This window comes from Mus caroli, unplaced genomic scaffold, assembly GCF_978045245.1.
Source record: "Mus caroli unplaced genomic scaffold, Mus_caroli_1 scaffold_16, whole genome shotgun sequence".
Taxonomy (NCBI): domain Eukaryota; kingdom Metazoa; phylum Chordata; class Mammalia; order Rodentia; family Muridae; genus Mus; species Mus caroli.
In genome coordinates this window covers 3,860,625-3,874,917 of record NW_028227271.1, presented here as the reverse complement: position 1 = coordinate 3,874,917, position 14,293 = coordinate 3,860,625, and the positions used below count along the sequence as shown (strand labels likewise).

General features: G+C 45.5%; 1 protein-coding gene across 6 annotated transcripts in view; it reads left to right on the top strand.

Moving 5' to 3' along the window:
• The window catches only part of Atf1 (activating transcription factor 1), a 35,266-nt gene that overhangs the window by 9,931 nt on the left and 11,042 nt on the right, over positions 1 to 14,293 (top strand). For all 6 annotated transcript variants that reach the window (XM_021183565.2, XM_085831828.1, XM_021183567.3 and 3 more), the window contains one exon: positions 7,771 to 7,871. In XM_021183565.2, the coding sequence (XP_021039224.1) occupies positions 7,771 to 7,871 (101 nt within the window). The remainder of the gene's footprint in view (positions 1 to 7,770; positions 7,872 to 14,293) is intronic.

The following is a 14,293-nucleotide window of genomic DNA, read 5'->3' as shown; positions in this document are numbered from 1 at the left end:
TGTAGTTGTGTTATAAAGTACGTGTGCTCTTGGATTGGCAGGTGCAAGCTTCTAGCCTTGTCCCCAGCTTTCTTCTATAGTTGCTGTTGGAATAAGTGGCCTGTTACTAAATCCAGCGTTGTTTCTCCTTCGACTGCTCTTCCTGTTGAGTGTTTACTGTACATCACTAGCTGGAAGTCACTTTGTGCAGACTGACCTTGAAAGCTGTCCAGGCTAGCCCGAAGTTTCTGGTCCCCTCACAGGAGCCTCTTAAGATCTGAGATTGTTGGGATGTGGCGCTGATGCCCTGCTCCATCTGCTTTTATCATCATCTTCCTTTTTAGCTGTTTTGCCACTTTTGTTATTTTTAATTTTGGAGTTCTTTCATTTCGTAGGTGGGTCATTAGGCCTCTTGAGCATATGGATTGGTGTTTGTCCAATCCGTGCTGCTGCCCGCCCAGCTCTGCAGCCTGAGTTCTTACAGGCTTCCACTAAATAAAGCTTGATTTTTGTCTTATCAGAGGAAAAAACATTTCAGGATTAGTTAATATAATGCAGTATAATTTACTAAAAAAAGATTCTTAAGGGCCAGCAAGATGGTTTAGCTAGTAAAAGCACTTGCTGCCAAGCCTGACCTAGGTTAGTTTTAAAAATAAACAAAAAATGTTTAATGGGTTTTTTAAAGCTCAGTGATGATGGTCTGAGACAAGAACAAGAATCTGGAGATGTGGGTGCGGCTGCCGAGAGTCCTGCTCGTTGTCCTTACAGTACTCAGTAGTGGCCTGAATGTGAGAGGAGAGTTAGCGTTAGAGGGCTGCTAAGAAATGTAGGGGTGATTATGTAAGGACCCCAAGGGCCACCTGGCAGGATTACAAGAAGGCAGAAGTCCAGACAGAAAGTTAGGATGAACCCACTCTAACAGAGTTTCCCACTTGAGGTATGTACATTCAGCTTACAGCTGGCCCACTGCTGTCTTAATATTCTTACTAAAGTATGTATCAGTGAGTGGGCAGTGGTGCCCCACACCTTTAATCCCAGTGCTCAGATGGCAGAGGCAGGTGGATCTCTTTGAGTTTGAGGACAGCTACACAGAGATACCCTGTCTTGGGGGTGAAAATCTGAGAAAGAACTGTCTTTATGTTGGCAACCTTCACAACAGATGTTAACTACACTGGGTCCCTGATGCTCTGTTGGTAGGAGGCTTCAGCAGGCACCTGAGTCGCAGCTGTTCTTCCTCATGTCCCACAGTCCTCACTTTCCTACTTCACAGTCTTCCCTCTCACTGTGACCTCCACACCTCTTGTATTTTGTGCTTGTCCTTATGTTCTTTAGCTCTAAAACTTCTTCCTTATCTTTCAGTTCTCCGATCCTTTATCATTTGCTGATGTCTAAATAGTGATTATTTAGATTTCAAATCTATATATTAAGTTTCACTTTTCTGACTTCTAGAGACATTCCATTATCCAGCATCCTAGAATGCTGTTGTTTTTGTGTATATGGGTGTTTCCCCTGCGTGTGTCACTGCCCCATGTGTGTGCCTGCTTGCCCCCTCGCTCTGATTCCAGCTTTCCTGTTACCTGTAGTTCTGTGTAGGGCTGAGGCCTTGTGTGCTTTTCCCTGGCCACTGTGGCACGTCCATTGGTGTCCTCCTTGTTCAGTCGTGTTGGTGAGACTGTGGCTTCTGATATTACTAGGAGAAAATCTCAGTGAACACCTGATCGCCTGGCTCTTTTTTTTTTTTTTTTTTTTTTTTTTTTGGTTTTTTGAGACAAGGTTTCTCTGTGTAGCCCTGGCTGTCCTGGAACTCACTCTGTAGACCAGGCTGGCCTGGAACTCAGAAATCCGCCTGCCTCTGCCTCCCGAGTGCTGGGATTAAAGGCGTGCGCCAACACGCCCGGCAATAGCCTGGCTCTTAAATTTTCTCCACCTCCTCTTCTGCAATGCTCCCTAAACCTTAGGCGTGTGAGTGTTTGGGGCTGGGTTCCACAACTCTACAGTCTGGTAAGTTGTGGTTTTCTACAGTGGTCTCTGTCTATCAAGAAGCGAAGTTTCCTTGATGAGAGGTGGAGACTATACTTATCTGTGGGTGTGAGGACACATGTTTATAGATTGTTAGGGATTATGCTAGTTTAGTAGATTAGTGGTTGTAGACTTTCCTCCAGTAGCCATAACTTCCTAGCACTGAGTAGTTAACTAGGTTTTCAGTATCAGGCATGGTTTCCCTCTTCTTGAGTGGGTCTTAAGTCAAATTAGAGAGCTGTTGGTTACGATGTGTGCGACTACTGCGGCCTTGCCCTGGTCAGTGGTGTGGTTCACAGCCGTCCTTGCTGGGCAGGGCTGTCGGTTGCTTCCTCCTTTGCAAGCCTGCAGCCTGGGGCCTTCTGGTATAAAAGCTAAGCGTCAGGGATGGGCTTTCATGGCAGATGCAGTTTAGGGCCTCTTTTTATTTATTTTTATTTTTTTATTTTTTTCGAGACAGGGTTTCTCTGTGTAGCCCTGGCTGTCCTGGAACTCACTCTGTAGACCAGGTTGGCCTCGAACTCAGAATCCGCCTGCCTCTGCCTCCCAAGTGCTGGGATTAAAGGCGTGCGCCACCACTTCCCGGGTTTAGGGCCTCATTTTTAAAGTGCATGGTGTCTTCAGCTGTAGAGACTGGCGGGGGTCGGGGATAGGTGGGGGTAACCAAGGACAGCAGGCTGTATGTTTTTGGAGACTTGGACAGCTATGGCCAACAGCTCGAAAGAGGTCTTGTTTGTTTGTTTGGTTGGTTAGTTTGTCTTGGTGTTTTGTTTAGTTTTTCAGGACAAGGTTCTCTGTGTGTAGTCCTGGCTGTCCTGGAACTGGCTTTGTAGACCAGGCTGGCCTCGAACTCAGACATCTGCTTCTCAAGTGCTGGGATTAAAGGTATATATCATGTCTGGTATTGCTGTTTTGTTTGTTACATGTTTCTTTTTTTTTTTTTAAAGATTTATTAAATCAATATTTATTTATTTATTATATGTAAGTACACTGTAGCTGTCTTCAGACATTCCAGAAGAGGGAGTCAGATCTCGTTACGGATGGTTGTGAGCCACCATGTGGTTGCTGGGATTTGAACTCCGGACCTTTGGAAGAGCAGTCGGGTGCTCTTACCCACTGAGCCATCTCACCAGCCCTGTTACATGGTTTTTAGACCATGTCATCCCTAAATGTCTTTTAGGTCCCGGCCCGGGTTACACTTAAATTTGCTACTTAGGTAGATGGGAGATTTATGCAATAATAAACACACTGCCTGAATTCATTCTTTTTCTTTCTTTCCTTTGTTGCTGTTTTGTTTTTTTTGTTTTTTTTTTTTGTTTTTTGAGACAAGGTTTTTCTGTGTACCTAGAATTATTATTTAACATCACCCATTTTGTTCTTTTTAAATAAGTTGTTACCTGGAGTCAGCTTGCCCATTTGGCAGAAGTATGCTTTTCTCAAGAAGAGAACCGGGAAATTTATGTTAGCCAGGACTTCAGATTGGTTATGATCTATGTTGCTTTCGTTTGAGCTGCCCATTAGAGGCAAGTTCTTTGGGCTGGGCCTAATACTTGGTCAGTCCTGATGAACAAACATGTATACCCTAGATCATAGACTCTGTGTCTCTCGGGGCTTGGTTGGCATACTTACTGCTCATCTTTGCGGTATTTTGGAGACAGTGCGCTACTTGGCTCAGTTCTACTCCACATGTTTTAACATCTCTTAGAAAGTCCTTTCCGGCACCAGCTCTCTTGTACATCAAGTTAAGTGTTTGGAATCGGTGTCTGATGGTGGAAGTCTCCCTTCTGGGTCTCACTCTGCTGCCCAGTCTTCTGCTTTTCATTCTAGGTGCTTTATTGCTTACTGGCCATTATTTTTTAAAACAACTATTGGGAATTGTTTAGTTCCAGGGAGATAACTGTATTTCTCAAAGCTGCTCACTATACAGATAGGCTTAGAAAGAGTCTAGAACAAGAGTTGTCATTCATTGATTGCTCAAAACTGGGAGTCAAGTCTGTCTCCTTGGCTCTGCTTTGACCTCTCATAGTCCTCACATGCTTTCTCCATGACTGAAAACAAGATGCTTTTATTCTGCATCTCTCCTTCCCCACTAACCCCCAGTATGTTCTTTGAAACTTTTTTTAAAGGTTTCCTTTTCAGACAATTTTTTAGCAGGTGTCAGTGTCATACAGTGAAACATGTGTATATGTAAGTTTTTTAACCTGTGTGTGTTTGCGATTAGCTCTGGAGGTCTTAACTTTCTAACCTGTCTAACCTGAGCCAAGCTCGGTCTTCTGTAAGTCACCCCTGCATGCAGACAATTTCAGAGAGGTCACCCTGAGAATTGGGGAGCTTATACTCTACCGCTGTAGTGTGGCACTGAGGAACTAGAAGTTAGGCTACAGTCCAAGTGAACAAGTGGAAAAGGTGCACTGTAGAATTCCTGATCCACTACAGTGGATCTTCTAATGAGAAGACATTGTATGTGGGCAGACAGTTTATGCTTTAAAAGGTTGAGAAATAAAAAGGGTTTGTAGGAAGGACGTCACTGTGCAGCTCAGGCTGCCCTTGGACCAGAAATCGTGTGCAATTTTGCTAGGTTTGGGGATTACAGGCCTATGCCGTCATGCCTGGCCAGAAAAGAAATATAAGGGAAAGACCTCTTTATCTCAGTGGTACTTGCATGAAAGAACCCTGAGCCTTAGCAGCATAGGAAGGTAGGTACCTCCCTTCCGAAGCAGGGCTATCTCTGAAGTTCAGACTGTTCCTACCTCCCTCTTACCAGTAGAGAGCTCTCTTCTCTGCTTTCCCGGTTTTACCTTCTGGATGCAAGGATGGCAGGTGAGCTGCTGTGTCAGGGTGTTGCAGCCTCTCTTCTTTCTGAGCACACAGTGACTGCCAGTGCTGTCAGAGGAGTGTTTTTGTTCTATGTGTTTTGAACCAGAGGCTGGCTGTGTAGCTGAGGTGAGTAGAAGCTCTTTCTGCTGAGTGACACAAGGCTGAGGGAAGCTGTGTTCTGTGTGAGACTGGTGGTACCTGCATATATATTTTAAGATTTCTTCTCCTGCTGGGCAGTGGTGGCGCACACCTCTAATCCCAACATTTGGGAAGCAGAGGCAGACAAATTTCTGAGTTCGAGGCCAGCCTGGTGTACAGCGTGAGCTCCAGGACGGCTAGGGCTACACAGAGAAACCCTGTCTCAAAAAAAAAAAAAAAAAAAAAAAATTCTCCTTTTGTTTGTGTCATTAAGGAGAAATATTTAGTGTCTTAACTTTAGAAATTATTTTCTTACAAGTGAGAGAACCTGAAGAAAACCTAGAGAGGGACAGACTGTGGCTGAAGGTCGGAGTAGAAACAGAACATAAGGACTGGCTCAGTAGCCTTTAATCCCAGCACTCCTGAAGCAGAAGCAGGTAGATCTCTGTAGTTCGAGGCCAAGCTGGTCTATGTAGTGAGTTCCAAGACAGCCAGGCTACATAGTGAGACCCTGTGGTGGGAGGTAGTAGGGAGGGACTGGAACATCCTTCGATACCAGAGTCGTGAATGTGACAGTCACCTGGGTGTCACTAGCTGGCCATCAGTTGTCGATCTGCTGAGAGAAAGGAAGGTGACTCATAAGGTTCTCTGTGAACTCAGGAGACACTGGGCGTTGTTTTCTTTTTGAGACAGGGTTTCTGGCCTCAAAATGATGGTCTCCCAGCTTTCTGAGTTCTGGGGTCACAGGAATAAGCTGACATAGGCTAGAATCACTCATTGAAGGGGACGATTAAAGGTGAGACAAGCCCCACGCAAGTGTGCTGCCTGCGAAATAGTCTGAGGGAAGCTGTAGACAGCAGACAAGGCCCAAAGCAAAGTCAGGTGTCATAATCCAGTTTTAGGGAAATGGTAAGGATTTTAGATCATTTTAAGAGTTAAAAATAGGGGCTGGAGAGACGGCTCAGCAGTTAAGAGCACTGGGTGTTCTTCCAGAGAACCTGAGTTCAATTCCCAGCACCCACATGGCAGCTCACAACTGTCTAACTCCTATTCCAGGGGATCTAGCACCCCACACAGACATGCATGCAGACAAAACATCGATGCACATGAAATTAAAAAAACAAATTAAAAATAGTCTCGGAGGTTATGGTGGCTCACACACACCTTTAATCCAGCACTCTGGAGGCAGAGGCAGGCGGAGCTCTGTGAGTTCCAGGCAAGTGTGTGGCCTACATAGCAGGTTCCTGGACAGCCAGTACTACACAGAGACATCCTGTCCAACTTAAAGCTTGGTTTTAAAAATTGAAGAATAGTTAATACTTACTTGTGTGTACCAAGTAAAGTGCCATACATACATTGGTTCATTGTGAGGTGAGACAGTGCCGACTCCTATGTGAGTACATTGTCGCTGTCTTCAGACACAGCAGAAGAGGACATTGGATCTCATCACAGGTGGTTGTGAGCCACCATGTGGTTGCTGGGAATTGAACTCAGTACCTTCGGAATAGCAGTGCTATTAACCGCTGAGCCATCTCTCCAGCCCAACTCCTACATTCTTAAATTTGTATGTTTGTGCTGACCCCTATCTGTCACCTCCATCACCTAACTTATGTCCTTGAGGCAGCCTCTGATACAGCGATTTGCCCCTCCCACTACCACCGCCTTCACTACTTTCCTAAGGCAGCTTGCTGGCTTGGCTCTTGTCTTCTGTTTCTTTTTTTTTTTTTAAAGAATTATTTATTATTATATTTAAGTACACTGTTGCTATCTTCAGATGCACCAGAAGAGGGTGTCAGATCTCATGCGGGGTGGTTGTGAGCCACCATGTGGTTGCTGGGGTTTGAACTCAGAACCTCTGGGAGAGCAGTCAGTGCTCTTACCCGCTGAGCCATCTCGCCAGCCCGGCTCTTGTCTTCTGATCTCTTCTTACCAGTATATTAATGTGAAAGTATTAGTGGCTTTAAGGCCTCGCCTGTGTAGTTTTCCTGTTTTAATTAAGTGTTGTTTGTGAGTACCCCGTGTGTATGCAAGTGCCTAGGGAAGGCAGGGAGCGGCAGGCATCCTCTCCCTCTGCAGCTGCACAGTATGGCTGCTAGGGATGGAGCTCTGGGCCTTGGAAGAACAGTTCAAACCCATAATTTCTGAGCTCATGTAGCACAGAGCTTTTCTCTAGGCTTATGTATTCGGCAGTAGGTATCTAATAGGCTTTTCAGACTCAGCCTGTGTAAATACGGTGCTGAAATCAGAACTGTCATTTTCTCTTCTAACTAGTAGAATATCATTGAAAGGTTTACTTATGTATTTTATGTATATGACTGCTCCGTCTACATCATCTGCAGGTCAGAAGAGGGATCCCATTACATACAAATGGTTGTGAGCTACCAAGTGGTTGTTGAGAATTGAACTCTGAACCTCTAGAAGAGTAGCCAGTGCTCGTAACTGCTGAGCCTCTCTCCAGCCTCCAAGTAACACCATTTTACTTGACAAATGAGCTTTATTGTCTGCACTGCTCTGCTGTAGTGTATATGCTTTTGTTTTCTGAGAAAGAGTTTTTCTGCCCTAGAATTGACTTTGTAGACCAGGATGGCTTCAAACTCAGATCTGCCTGCCTCTTTGTCCACAGTGCTGGGATTAACGGTGTGCCAGCACACCCGGTTTGTTTGTTTGTTTGTTTATGTCTCTTTAGATGCTCTCCTTTCCTTTTCATTTTGAACCTCAGAAGTAACATTACAAGAGAGCAGGTGACAGAAGACAGATCATTCCTTTAAAAGTGAAAACTGGATTCTTCGGTGTATTAAAATGAGTTCTGATTTTTAGGTGTCATCGCTATCAGAAAGTGAGGAGTCTCAGGACTCATCTGACAGCATAGGCTCCTCACAGAAAGCTCACGGGATCCTGGCCCGGCGCCCATCCTACAGGTCAGTACTCTGTTTTCAGTGTGTTCACAGAGTTCTGAGAAAATGTAAGGCAGTCGTAGGCAGTTAGGGGAGGAGGCAGGTCTTAGAGAGGTTGCAACCAGATTAAGCTGAAGAGTTTAGACTTTAGTTCTGATGTTGCTGAGACAGGATCTTTCTGTGAAACCCCTGTTGTCCTAGAACTCACAGAGATCTGCCTGCCTCTCTTCCCTGAGTGCTGGGATTGAAAGCCTGAGTCACCATGCCCTGCTCGTATAGAAATGTAAACGCAGAACTCTAGGCCCTTGTTTCCTTCTGTATGCACTAGAAGCCTCTGATCATTATGTACGTGTGTTTGCCTGCATGAGTTTGTGTGTGTCATGTGTGTTCCAGGGGCTAGAAGAAGGTCTTAGATCCCCTGCAACTGGAGTTACAGGTGGTTGTAAGCTTCTGTGTGTGTGTGTGTGTGTGTGTGTGTGTGTGTGTGTGTGTATGCTGAGAACCTGAGTTACCTGCTGCAACAATAGCCATTGAGCTATCTTTGAGCCCCATGGCATTCCATTTTATTCAAAGGCATGGCCATGTGTTATTTTCTGTGATGCCATGTCCTGGTAGGTAGGGTAGGGTAACGGTCCCTTAGTAAATACCAGTCATGACTTGCTCAGTGAGTGGGGATCTGTAAGTAGTACAGTTGATTGATAAAAAGCCTTTGGAATGGTCTGATTGCCTATGGATAGGAGAAAGGGTGTGTGCAGTGAGTGAACTCGTGACAGTTTGATGGTAGAATTGACCAATCCTGGGGCCGAGTGTGGGAAGAAGGCTCGGAATGGTGACTCGGGATGTGTGCGAGCAGTGTACCAAGGCCTCGGACACTCGGTGTCAGGGGGCTCTGTAGAAGATCTACCAAAGAACTGCTAGGTGTGAATCAACCTGGGCAGGGCAGAGGCTGATGCAGAAGAGCTGTTTCACCTGAACGGCACACTCCGAGGTGAGCGCAGGAAGGAGGACAGCTCTGCCTGGTCCAGGAACTCTGGGTCATCAGATGGAGGGAGAGGAAGTCTCTAGTGAGAATTGTGGTTTCTTTAAAAAACAGAAATAAGAATGTGCTTTTGTTTTAATCTCAGGTATGGGATGTGGGGCTCCTGCCGATTGCCCATAGCAGCTGCCTATGATTTGCTGGCTGCAGATAGTTTCTTCAATTGTGTGACATTTGGAATTCTGGGAACTTTTCAGAGGGTATATAAATGCTAGGGCCCCAGAGGTGGAGGCTTGTTGGTTGGTGGTTGCTGTCATTCCTGGTTGCAGTTTGTTGAGTAGTTCATGTGTGAAGATAAAACAAGAAGAAATGAGATATTCTGGTGGCAAAGATTGAACTTGCCCCAGGAACCAATGGATGCCTCTCATCAGGAAGTTGTCTGATGATGTTACCTTTCCTGTCTTTTTCTCTCTATCCTATCAGTGTTAGGAGGTTGAGAGGGTGGAAGAGAGAAGAACCCACAAAGTTGTTGTGGGAAATATAAAAAGACCAGTGAGTTCCTGGCTGGTGGGCAATATGGCTGCAGCAGGATATTCTCATCTCAAATACTCTCTGACTCAGCTCCAAAATCTCTCCACCCAGCTCACTAAGTTCCCACTGGCGGGTCGCTACCACACCAGCTCCATGCGTCAAATCTCCCATGGCCTTTGTGGTGCACATCTGGCAAACCCACTCTTAGCCTCTGTACTTTTCTCTCTCGAACCTAGTCGACCCGCCTGGTGAAGGAAACTGCCACACAGACTTAGTTCAGAAACAATGGTAACTCAGTCTCTGGGCGCAACAACTAGAATCCTAATCTTGCAAGCCATATTAAATCTAAACCCTCCTGTGGCGAATCCTGGCAGATCCACCGTTGAAACCAGGAGACACTAAGCAACTACATCTTGTCCTTACGATATTCCTGTCCAAATGACCCAAATGACTTTTCTTTCCTACGTCCAACCCGGAAATCCTCCTACTCACCCAGTGATTGTTTCCTTTATTCATTAGGGAATGGTTCTCAAGGAGTCACCTGAATATGTGACTCATTCTTCAGTCCAGACAGCCCCAGCTAGGAAAGTGGAATTAACATAAAAATCCAACAGCACAAAGTAGCAAAAACCTCAGTCACAGAAGTCTCAATTAAAGACGATCTGGAACTAGGTACTTGGAATTTTGATTGAATCAACAGTGGACAAGTGTGTTGTTACCTTTGTGTAATTTTGAAAGGGTTTATTTTTTATAGTTTTAATTGTGTGCGTGTGTTAGAGGCTGGAAGAGGGCTTACATGCCCTGGAGCTGGTGGTTATGAGTTGCCCGACGAGGGCACTGAAAAACAAACGCAGGTCCTCTGCAAAAGTGATCTTAACCCCTGGGCCATCCCTAGGCTGCAATAACTGCTATCTTCAATGCCATTTTAAATAGGAAAGATTGATTTGGTTCCGTTTGACTGGTTTGGCTCCATTGGTTTTGTGCCTGTGTAAGTCTATGGTCATCGGGAACGTGTTGTAGGATGAGACCCTCATAGTACACAATGCAGCAAAGGGGCTGCATCCTAGCCTCTGCCTACGGGCCTTTCTCAGTTCCTTCATTCTCTGCTCTGGGCTCCAAAGCACAAGTTTACAATGGAACCTGATGTAATTAACACATGGTGCTTCAGAGGATATCACCCTTTTAACAAATCAACAATTGTGTGTGGGGAACCCTAAAGAATTCAACTGAAAACTATAAAAGCTAAAAGAAATAATGTATTAGCAGACAGCAACAGATGTGATAAAAGCATCCTGAAGAACCAGATCAGGAAATTAGCAGGGACTCTATGTCTGATTTAAATCAGGGAAGATACAGAGACCCTACCACTGGAACAGAAGACTGGGAGGACTTTGAAAATGAACAAACCTAGAAAGATAGGTAGGTCCTTTACAACAGATTAGATGTGATTGAAGAATGGGGGAGTCAGAGAATCCAAGTAAACTACCCAGGATGAGCACAAAGGTAAATAGGAGGAAGGAGAGGACGGGAGGCGTGCGTCTATGCGTCAACATGAGCTACATCTGTCCACTGGCCAGCGCAGTAGGCGGCTGTTGCTGAGCTAGCTGTGCTCCCAGCCCAGATAAGTGTTAGCTTTTAAAAAGCTCCCAAAAGAGAGAAAGTATTTAGAAAGGAATGACTGTTAAGCTAGCAACAGATGTTTTGAACAGTACCATTAGACATTAATGGACTGAAATCTACCTTTCAGCCTAGAATTCTGTACTTAGGAATGTACCCCAGTTGTGGTTTGAATATGCTTGGCCCTGGGAGCTACACTATTAGCATGTGTGGCCTTGATGGAGGAAGTCTGTCACTGTGGGGTGTGCTTTGAGACCTTCCTCTTAGCTTCCTGGAAGTCAGTCTTGCAGCTACCTTCGGAACACGGGCTCTTAGCCCCTCTAGAGCCATAATAATGGATTAAATTTCTGAACCTGTAAAGCCAACCCCAATTTAATGTTGTTCTTACAAGAGTTGCCTTGGTCATGGTGTCTTCACAGCAGTGAAGCCCTAACTAGGACACCAGTGGTTAATTTCATTACTAAGACTTGCCTAGCATGTGCAAGACCTGGGATTTGGTGTCCCTGTGCTTCCCCAAAAGATGAGTGTTTACTTGTTACGCTTGGCTTCTTACAATAATAATAATGACTCATTTGGTGGCTTGATAACAAAATAGGGAACTGGGACATATGTCAACGTAGAGCATCTGTCTGTATGTACCAAGGCCCTGGGTTTGATCCCCAGTGCCACAGAAGGGAAAGAAATAAGAGAACCTAACACGGGGAATGACAGCACACAGTGTAGGACAGGAGTTCATCTGAAGTAGTATGTTGCACCCTTACCATCTATTGATTCCTGGTATGACGCGAGCGCATAGATAGTCTATGTTCTGATGTTTATACTCTGAGTGTTTGTTTGTTTTTTTAAAGATTTATTTATTTATTATATGTAAGTACACTGTAGCTGTCCTCAGACACTCCAGAAGAGGGCGCCAGATCTCGTTACAGATGGTTGTGAGCCACCGTGTGGTTGCTGGGATTTGAACTCTGGACCTCTGGAAGAGCAGTCGGGTGCTCTTACCCACTGAGCCATCTCACCAGCCCATCCTCTGAGTGTTTAATGGTTTGACATTGAGAATGGAATGAGCACTGCATTCTGGGGTATGGCATGCATGTGACTGTCCGAGGACACCTACGGGCTTTTAACATTGTTGCGACTACTATAGACTATGAGGATTTTGAAAGTTGGACTAAATGCATTTTGCATTATGCTATGTTTAAGTATGGCCCCCATAGACTCATGTTTTTGAACAAGTCTATGGGGACCAGGGAGTGGAATGTGATGGTTTGTATATCCTTGAACCAGGGAGTGGCACCATCTAGAGGTGTGGCCTTGTTGGAATAGGTGTGACCTGGTTGGAATGGGTGTGTCACTGTGGGTGTGGGTATAAGATCCTCACCCTAGTTGCCTGGAAGTCAGTCTTCCACTAGCAGCCTTTGGATGAAGACATAGAACTCTCAGCTCCTCCTGCGCCATACCTGCCTGGATACTGCCATGCTCCCACCTTGATGATAATGGACTGAACCTCTGAGCCTGTAAGCCAGCCCCAAGTAAATGTTGTTTTTTATAAGACTAGCCTTGGTCATGGTGTCTGTTCACAGCAGTAAAACTCTAAGACAAAAGTTCTCCATTGACCATGTAGATTCCTGGTTTAGACTCCAGTTGTCAGGCTTGGCAACCTGGGCCATCCAGCCACCCTGGCCTTGAACCCTGAGAAGTATGGCTTCTCTTCCCCAATGGCTATAGAATTGGAAGTTGGAGTGAAAGACCCTTGAGAACAGCCATCTTTCCTGCCGAGGAAGGACACTTTATAGCTGTCCAAGGGCCTTGCACCTCCCTTCCTGGTGCTCCCTTCCTGGCTCGCTTCAGTGTGTGACTGACATAAATGTAGCCTAAAGAATATTATAATGAGAAGTGCTAAACAAAAGGACTCCCTAACCCCCAAGGCTTAACTTTAGGGCTTGGGGCTCTGTAGATACCTGTACTACTTATTTTTGGTTTTTTGAAACAGGGTTTCACTGTGTATCTCTGATTGGCATAGAACCTCACAGATCTGCCTGTCTCTGCCTCTGGGATTAAAGGTGTGCACCACCAAGCGCAGGTTGATTATTGTAAACATCTAAAACATTCACAGATACTTACTGAACTCTGTGTCCCAACGTTATGTATGTTTGTGGTCTCTCTTTCTATACAAAAACAAGCAAAAAAAGTAAGTTAAGTGCAGGTTGTGTGCGCCTTTAATGTCAGAGAGAGGGATCCATGAGTGGCCTGTTCTGAGCGGAGTGCAGTTGATGCACAGTGGGTCTCCCTTTCTGAGCATTGCTGCACAGAGCATCATGGTTGGGAGTCTGTCCACTTCCTCTTCTGAGTTGAGATTTTTGCTGGTTTGGATTGTGCTGGTCTTGTGCACACAGTCGTCAGTCTGTTCATGTGAGCATCGGTCCTGCTGTGTCTGAAGACAGTTTCCATGGAGTTACACTTCCTCCTCCTCCTCCTCTTCCATGGGTCTCTGAGCTTTGAGGAGAGGGGTTTGATGATGTCCCATTTAGGGCTGAGTGCTTAAGTCTTACAAAGTCACTGCATACTGTCTCGAAGCTGTGGGTCTCTGAGAACCCCCGCCTCATGTGATAAGCAGCTTCTACAGTGAAGGTTGAGGGATGCACTGATCTGAGTCTAGCCTACTGTGCCCATGGAGGCCCTGGAGAGATTGGTTCTGCAGATGTCACAAAGGAATGGAGATGGGCTGGAAGGAAAAGCTGAAAGGGGCAGCTGGCAGCTAGCCTGACATTTTTTAGTCCAGTGAGACAGTAGGTGAAGACCACAGTGTGGTGAAGAAAGAACGCCCATAATCCCATACTGTGTAAACTGAGGCAGAGGGTTGCTGGAACAAGAGTGGTTATTTGGGTCACAACACCTGGTAGTGCCCAGCCTTTCTCTTTGGAATGGTATGAAGTCTCATGAGAGCCACAGATCTCTTAGGGCCAGTCCTCTTTCTGGGTGATCTCCTTCCTGCGCCTTGTTCACCTGAGCAGTTCTCCAGGAATCCCTGCAGCCAGGCTGTCTTTATATCAGGCTCTTGTTTCCAAGACAATATGGGGTGTAGAGTATAGGAAGGTTTCCTTACAGTCTCTCCTGTTGGAGTTTTTAACAGGCAGCTGGGTTTTTTTGTTTTGTTTTTGGTTTTTGACAAACACTGGATTCTCTAAGGGACTTTACTCTTAGACAAGAGGGTTCCATGTCCTTGTAAGTAGATCTGGGCTAAGACTGGTTTAGTACAGTTGTACATTTCTGCCATCACGTCTATGTCTGTCCCAGCCCCCACGGATCAGATGAGCAGAGGACA